The sequence below is a fragment of the Onychostruthus taczanowskii genome, unplaced genomic scaffold (assembly GCF_017590055.1).
Source record: "Onychostruthus taczanowskii isolate IOZ18803 unplaced genomic scaffold, ASM1759005v1 scaffold103, whole genome shotgun sequence".
In the NCBI taxonomy this organism is placed as follows: domain Eukaryota; kingdom Metazoa; phylum Chordata; class Aves; order Passeriformes; family Passeridae; genus Onychostruthus; species Onychostruthus taczanowskii.
Window position 1 is genome coordinate 1,062,492 of NW_024496858.1, and position 8,192 is coordinate 1,070,683.

Below are 8,192 nucleotides of genomic sequence, written 5' to 3' on the forward strand. Positions count from 1 at the left end.
ATCTTCCAAATAACTGCAATAATGGGAATAACCACCACTAAAAAAGAAATCAGAACCAAATATAGAAAACCTTTAGCAACTGCTTGCAGGAGTTTTTAACAGAATGGAGCTGTGCTCTGATGCTGCACCGAGCGCTGTGCACGGGAGGGCAGCGCGACTTCCAGCTTCCCAAATAGGCTGTGAAATACAGGATATTAAATTAAATAACGCCGACTTAATTACATGTATTAGCCACCAGTGAAAGCAATCACTTTAAATGCCTACAGAAATATTTAGGAACTACTCAAGCAATTCCAGTAGGTGTGCTTTGGAGCTGATGCTACGTGCGAGGTGATGTGCAAAAAAGCAACTCCTCTTCAGCAGAGAAAGACAAACCCTGTGGAACAAAGTTGAAGCGAGCTCAGGGCTCTCAGCCTGTGCAGAATCTGCCCCCCACCACCTCCCCATTTATTCCTGTTTTTATTTCTAGGTTGCTGGGAAGGTTTCCCTGAGGGGTGACTCTGGAAACGGGTGGGAGAAAAGGGTTTCTGTCAAAATAATCCCGGTCGGGAAGCGCCCCGTCTCATCCCGAAGCGCCCCGATACCATTCGCAGCCTCAAAACGTGCCCTATTTTCCCTGCAAAAGAACATCAGAAATTGTTTATACGGGTTGCCATAATCCTCTCAAATATGGGTCAGGCTGAGGTTAAGAGCAGCCAGAACTTGCACATCAAAGACGAGCAGGGTTAACAAAAACCCCGCAACCACGTGAGCATCCCGATTGTTCCCTGTCCTCCCAAGGTTAGAGGTGCAGAGAGGAGGCTCCGGACATCCCCCCCAGCCCGGAGCTGCTCCAGGGAAAAGCAGGGATGCTCTCCCTGCTCCTTGGGTACCACGGGCAGGCAACTGCCCACCCACCTCCGCCGGGAGCTGCAATTAAACCAAGTTCACGGTTTCCCGATAGGTGAAGCTCATCCTGTTAATTTAAACAGACCATCTGCATCTTTCGAGAACGACAAACTTCATTAGTTCTGGTTAGTTAAACCGAGCGGTGATTTGTGATAATGAGCCTGAACAACCTGTCACGGCTGGGCAAGGGAAAGGGCGCACTTTTTATTATTGCTATTATTATTATTTAACAGAAAAGAAAACGGGGGGGAAAAAAAATAAAAGAGGGGGAGGCTTTTGTGCGGGAAAGAAGGTCAAATTCAGATTAAGTTGCTGTTAGGTTAATCAGAGGAACTAATTAGGGAAGGGGGGCGGGAAACGTCGGTCCGAAGGCCAGCGGGGAGCAGAGGGAGCCTTTGGGAATGTCCCGAGCCGCCAGGGAAGCACCACGAAGCCAAGGAAAAAGCACCCCCGAGGACTTTACCTGAAAACCGTGCAAAAAAGCAAAGAGGCAGCAGCTGCTCCCAGCAAGCCGCAGAGGAGATTGACTCGGAAGGCGGGGGAGCCGCCGGGCAGCCCCGTGGCCACTCTGGCCAGCAGCGTGAACAGGGGGTAGCCAGGAGGGTGGGCGACCTACGGACACAGGGACACGGGGTTGGAAAGGGGGAGAGGCTGGGAATGACAGCAGGGCAGCCCCGAGCGGCTCCGCTCCCCGAGCCACCCTCGGTGCCCATCCCAACCCTCGGTACCCATCCCAAATCCCCATACCCATCCCAACCCCTTTTTTTTTTTCCAACCCCCAGTGCCCATCCCAAATCCCTATACCCACCCCAAACCCCGGTACCCATCCCGACCCCACCAAGATTTTTTCCTCAGTGGATCTGTCTCCACGCCTCGCCCATAACAATAAGGCAGCGAGGAAAAGGAGGTGCCACGTTTCATTAACGTGCCTTAAAGGGCTCCTTGTTTGGGTTCACAGTATATTAGGGTCATTCAAAAGGCTGTTGTTTTTTTTTTTTCCCCTTTTTTTTTTTTTTTTAAAAAAAAGCAGCTTCTCAACTATTTTATTGGTTAGCAAGTTGAAAGACCACACTGCTATCGGATTACCACCGCGCTGACAGTCCTAAGGTCTTGCCTAAAGGGATCATGCACCATAATAAAGTTTATTAAATAATAAAACTTATTAAAATTGTTAACCCGATTTATTTTATTCTCCCCAGCTTATACAAAATTTGGGTTGATAATAAGCCAGCTACTGTATATACAGTAAAGCCTTTGCTTTATAATTTAGTTTAATTGGATTTAAAACTTGAAGTAAATTGTCGCGTGCTGTACTTATAAGTTAGTAAAAACTGTGGTTTGAAAATAAATTAATCTACTTTACTCCATGCTTAATTAAACTTCCTTAATTCCTAAAACTGTTAATGAGAGCATTGATTAAACAATAAAACTAATACTTACTCCAAGCTCATATGCGGCTGTGATCAGCTCCCCTGTGAAAAAATAATGTAAAACCAATAATTACTATTAGGAAATGACACTCCTCCAAAGTTTTCAAAATCCAAATGCTTGCATTGGGGTTTTGCATTAATTTGACTGGATAAAACTGTAAATCTGTGGAGATTTAACAGCATGAAATTTTCTAAGAATATTTTCTCCCTCTGATGTCATTGCACAAAATATCTTTTGTATGTTTTTCGCGAGACTTTTATGAACAGATAAGTGAAAACATAGGTAGGCTCGGGCAAAGAATGGCCTGAGACACTCAAAATGCAGATGTTTCTGTGTGTGTATTTTTAATTTAAAACCATCTGACTCAATAACTTTCAAGCACTGCAGTTTGCAACGCTTAAGCTGCATTGTCTGTTCAACAACCCAGTTGTTTGTCAAAAAAAAATAATTACAGAAACCAACACAAAACCAGAGCTTTACAGTTTTTAAAAAGAAATATAATCACTGATCGTGCAAATCTGCATCCATTTAACTGGCAAGGTTGCTCTCTCTTGATGCTAAAGCAATTCTGCTCCACAAGTAATTATTTTACCTGTCAGTGGATGCTGCACCCAGCTCCCAATAGAAACAACACTGAGATTTTGCATTTTGTTTGTATTTTATGCCAGGACAAATAACTGCCACAAAAATACCCACGTTAGCAGAACAACTGGCATTTTTAGAGCACTTGACACTGGAGCATTTTGCAGCAAACTCTCCTGAACAGCATACATTGAATATATTCCATAAGAACAACACGTTCAGGGAGAAACAAAATTAAAAATTACAGCTGGTTTTCTTTCTTTCCCTCAAATTTCATAATCCAATTTTACTGTCCTGTTAATTTTGCAAGCACAAAGGTCATGGCAGCATTGTTAGATAGGAAAGACACAAACGAAGGGTGCTGGTGGCTTTAAATGCTAAATTAACAATATTTTAAATTTCTGTACAGTCACATCCTCACCACACCATGCAAAGGGGGGCAGGGGGGATTGTACAAATGGCACCTTTAAATCCTGACAACCAGGATTTAAAGCAAAATGCAGTAAATGCTGCATTTTAAAATGAAGATTCAAGTCAACCCATTAGTGCTGGTGACAACTTCTGCAGAATTAGAGCTGTTGGCTGGCAATGACTGGGGCCAAACCTGCCACTTCCTGCACCAAAACCTCTCAGACACGGACATTCCTGCCCTTGCAAACACTGGCTATTCCTATTTTAGGAAAATTTCACCCTAAACTGCAAAACAGCCCCCAAGAAGTGGATGCAAGGGGAAAACATCCATCCCAATTCTGAGCCCTTCAGAGTTCAGCAGCTCCAACATTTCCAGGGCACGGCAAGGCTGGGAAGGGATAAATCCTCCTGCACACAGCAAAGGATGGTGATAATAAAGCAAACCCTAAATTTGGCACTGTGGGGTTCCCCAGTGTGCAGCAGCTGGTGATGCCCATCACCCACCACACTCTGGGGATTTTCCTCCACTGAAATCCTCCTGGGATGCAGCAATATGTGCATCTAAAAAAGCAAAAATTTAACTTCATTCACATTGCTGTGACATTTATATCAAAGGCAAGAATAACCTCAAAGAAACACAGCCACAAATCAACCAGGAAGCTGCAAAAATAATTTAAATAAACCACTGGTGGAATCCACTGCCAGGCTTTGAAAGACAACAGCACAACTTTGCCTTGTAAGAATTAAGGGAAAAATAAAACCAAAAAGACCTGCAAAAGATAAGCTCACAGGCTGCAGGCCTGTTGAATACCAGTGGGAAATTCAAAATAAGTACATAACAGCCACTACTCTGGATAAGGTTAATTCTCCATCTCCCACCCACACACCTGAGCATCCCTTACAGCCTCCCTGGGCTGGAGGAGTGAGGAGCACTGATATTAAATAACAAAAATCACAGAGGAACAACTACAGCACCTCCAAACTTGGTTTCAGTGTCTTGTAAGACAGAATGACCTGTGGCATCTTCAGGCACTGGCTCAAAATGAAATGTTTATTCCCTCCATCTCCACAGGGCCAGGAGCTGGACTCGATCCTTGTGGATCCCTTTTAATTCAGAATAGTCTGTGATTCCTGATGTAAACAGGGAGTTTCTGACTCCCCCATAAAGGTGTTCAGGCAACAGGCCCAATGCTGCCTGAACTCTGATTTATTCCCAGCAAGTTTGGGAGCTGATGTTTGAAACATCACAGAGAACATTTGGTTGGTTTCTTTTTTATCTGATCCCTTTCTAAGCTGTTTTAACATCTGTGGACATTCAGAATTATAATTTCTGAATTATAATTCCATCTCCCCCTATTATTCTCTCATTCATTTCTTTATTCTAACACTAAGTAACACGAGCAAGCTGCCTGTGGAAATACCAACTGCCTTGGACATTTTTGGATTACTGCAAACTTTGGGAACAATTAAAAATACATACAGCTTAAAAAAATAAAATAAAATAAAATAAAATAAAATAAAATAAAATAAAATAAAATAAAATAAAATAATAAAATACTAGGCTCCCTGCCTGGAAGCAGATACAGCAAATCCTTAAGCAGCTCTTCACTCACACAAGTAGCCTCAGTGCTTTTGGTGGCACAAGTTTCAGGCACAGGCAAATCAAACACCTCAAGCAGGGCCATGCACAGACATTCCAGAGACTCCAGCTGAGGTATTCCACGCTCAAGCCATGAGAAACCAGGGGAAATAATGCCCAAAAAAGTCCTGACACTGTGATGGGACACGATGCTGGCTGGGACAGGCACAAGGAGACAGCAGGGATGAGGCTGTGTCTGCTCAGTCCCAGTGGACACATGGAAGGCAGGCAGCAAATTTCAAATACAATTTAAAAAATAAAGAAATAAGGAGAGACAAGGAGCGAGGTCACAGGGCTGGTCATGGGATTCTGTCCTGAGGAATTTGCTCTAACACCACAATAACCTGTGGAAAGTGGGTGAACCCATGGGCTGTTTGGCTGCTTGCTCTGTCTGCTGGGATAATTCACATCAAACAAAAAATCAAATCCCAGAATCCATCCATGCCACCATCAGGAGAACCTGCATCCCTCTCTGCAAAGGCTGCTCATGCTTATTTGCATCCCACAGGGAGAATCCAGGCTCAAGCACAATTAGGAACCAGGTTCCTGAGGCTTTGTGCTACATGAACAGCTCAGAGCACAGGGTGCTTTCCACAGACAAAAAAATAGGCAAAAATTATAATAAAAGCCAAAATGGTAGCAACTGTAAATATATCAATCATGACTTATTAATTAATAGACCCAGAAGGAGCAAACCCAGCCCTTTCAGTAACTTGGGAGCAGAAGCAAAAGCCATCAGGATGCACATGGCCAGCCTGGCCAGTGACTCTCTCTCTCTCCACACATCCTGAGCCTGTAAAATACATGAATCCATTAAAATGCCATTTATTTAGAAGGAATTTCATGCACAGCTTGGCTTTGAAATCACTGATGACCAAGAGGCACAGCATTAAGCAGAGCCACTGAACTGTTCTGGGATGACACATAAAGAAAGTATCCTGGACCCTTGTTCCATGAAATAAAAATTATCAACATATTCCCAAAAAAAAGCAAGCCATACATCCATCCCATCTCCAAACCACACACAAAAAACCAAAGTATTTTTAAAGCAAGAACAGGTTAAATCAGTAAAACCAGAGCAGGACCAAACAGGAGAACTCAGTCCCCTTGTGGGATCAGCAGTGCCAAACACCAAAATTCAGACAGTCTGGCACTGCCAGGAAGCTGCACTTGCAGACAGGCAGATCCAAAGATTTCCCAGGACAGTGACAGTCCAAGCAGTGACAGCACAGCTGGCAGGATGGCACATCTGTCCCCTAAAGCCACCAGCTGTCCCCTGGCTAAATCCTTCTCTGAAAGGCTCAAATACAGGCAAACCATCATGGGGTGGCCTGAGGGCACCGGCCCGGGGGGGACCTTGCTGTGCTGACCCCTCTGGGTCACTGCCCCAGCCCCGAGGGGTGCACACCCCAGGGCAGGGTGTCCCTGCTGCACCCCCCTGTGGGGCCAGTGCCCCTCTGGGGAGCTTTAAAGGCACCAGCCCCAATGGGGTGAGCGCCCCAAAAGTGGCTGCACTGCACCAGTGGCTACGGGGACCTAATGGGACCAGCAACCCCATGGGGTGACAGCGATGCACCCGTGCCTTTGGGATGAGCATCCTTATGGAGTGGCAGTGAAGTACCACCCCCAATAGGATGAGCATCCTTATGGGGTGACAGCAACTCCCTGCAGTGACACCAATGCTCCAGTCCCTGTAGGATAACAGCAACCATACGGAATGACAAAATGCCAGCCTCTATAGGATCAGCATTCCTATGGAATGACAGCCAACTTAATGGGGTGACAGCAATGTATCAGTCCCTATAGGATAACAGGGGATGACAATGAAATACCAGCCCTATAGGATGAGCATTCCTATGGGATGACAGCCAGCCTAATGGGGTGACAGCAATGCACCAGTCACCCTATGGGGTGACAGCAATGCACCCGTCCCTATCGGATGAGCATCCTTATGGGGTGACAGTGAAGTACCAGCCCCTATAGGATGAGCACCTTTATGGGGTGACAGTGAAGTACCAGCCCCTGCAGGATGAGCATCCCTATGCGATGACAGCCAGCCTAACGGGGTGACAGCAATGTCACCCTATGGGGTGCCAGAAATGCACCCGTCCCTATAGGATGAGCACTCTTATGGGGTGACAGTGAAGTACCAGCCCCTCAGGATGAGCATCCCTATGGGATGGCAGCAAGCCGATGGGGTGACAACAACGCACCAGTCCCTCTGCCCAGTGGGGTGACACCGATCCTCCAGAGGTGACACCAACGCACAGGATCCTTTGGCCAGAGCAGCCCTACAGGGGTGACACTGATGCACGAGCTCCTGTGGGGTGACAGCAACCCCGTGGGGTGACAGGGATGCTCCGGTCCCTAAGGGCTCGTCCCCGCCCGCCCCCGCGATGCACCGAGGCCGCTACGGGCCGAGGGTCCCCAGCCGGTACGTTACCCGCATCCCCGCCGGGCAGGGCGGGCGGCAGCGTGGCCGTGTAGAGAGCAGCCACGGCAGCGCCCAGGGCCCCGGCGGCTCCTCCCGCCCCGTTCCCGATCCCTATCCCGATCCCGGAGCCGACGCCGATGCCGGCCCCGGGCCCGGGCCCCGCGCCCATGTGCGCCGCCACCTTCCGGGTTCGGCCGCGCGGGGCGGGCGGGCTGTGCCATCCACCGCCCCGCGGGGGGAGCACCCCTGTCCCGCTCGCCGTCTCGCTCTCCCCAAAGAGCCTTCCGGGGCTTCTCTTAATAAAAATCTCATACAGAGAGCAGAGAGAGCGAAGAACCCGGTGAGGTGATCCAGCGCGGCTTCCCGCTCTCTTCCATCCTCCCCCGCGGAGAGGAGTTGGTACAGCCGGAGAGGGTGTGGCTGAGAGTGAGTGAGGCCGGGCGGCCGGGCGGGACCAACGCGCGCGGGGGGGACGGGCCGAAACCACCGCGGACAGGCGGGGGGGAGGAGGGGACCGGTGCCCCTCCTGCCTTTGCCTTGCTCCCGGGATCGTCCCTTCAGGACGAGGTTTTTTAAGGATCAGCTCCCTCCGGCCGCTCTCAGATACATCAAAGCCATGCTCGGACAGTGCTGGGTGCAGGCTGCAGCCCCTTCACCACAGCCCCAGTGTGCCCATACACAAATAATAAAGATTTAACCCCAGGATGGGGTGGCACAAGATGCTGGTGAAGGAAAAGATTGAAGGTGTCAGTGCGCGGATTATTAAAAGCGGCGATTCCCGCTGCGGGAAGCAGTTAAGGAAGGCAA

The 8,192-nt window shown here is 48.2% G+C and overlaps 1 protein-coding gene across 1 annotated transcript in view; it reads right to left on the reverse strand.

The window, feature by feature from the left end:
- TMEM260 (transmembrane protein 260) overlaps window positions 1-7,572 on the reverse strand; it is a 33,053-nt gene extending 25,481 nt beyond the window's left edge. Inside the window, exons 1-3 of the mRNA XM_041413231.1 lie at window positions 7,395-7,572; window positions 2,329-2,360; window positions 1,352-1,500 (exon numbers count right to left, since the gene is read on the reverse strand). Coding sequence (XP_041269165.1) covers window positions 1,352-1,500; window positions 2,329-2,360; window positions 7,395-7,554 — 341 coding nt within the window. The 5' untranslated portion in view covers window positions 7,555-7,572. The remainder of the gene's footprint in view (window positions 1-1,351; window positions 1,501-2,328; window positions 2,361-7,394) is intronic.
- Window positions 7,573-8,192: the final 620 nt, after the last annotated feature.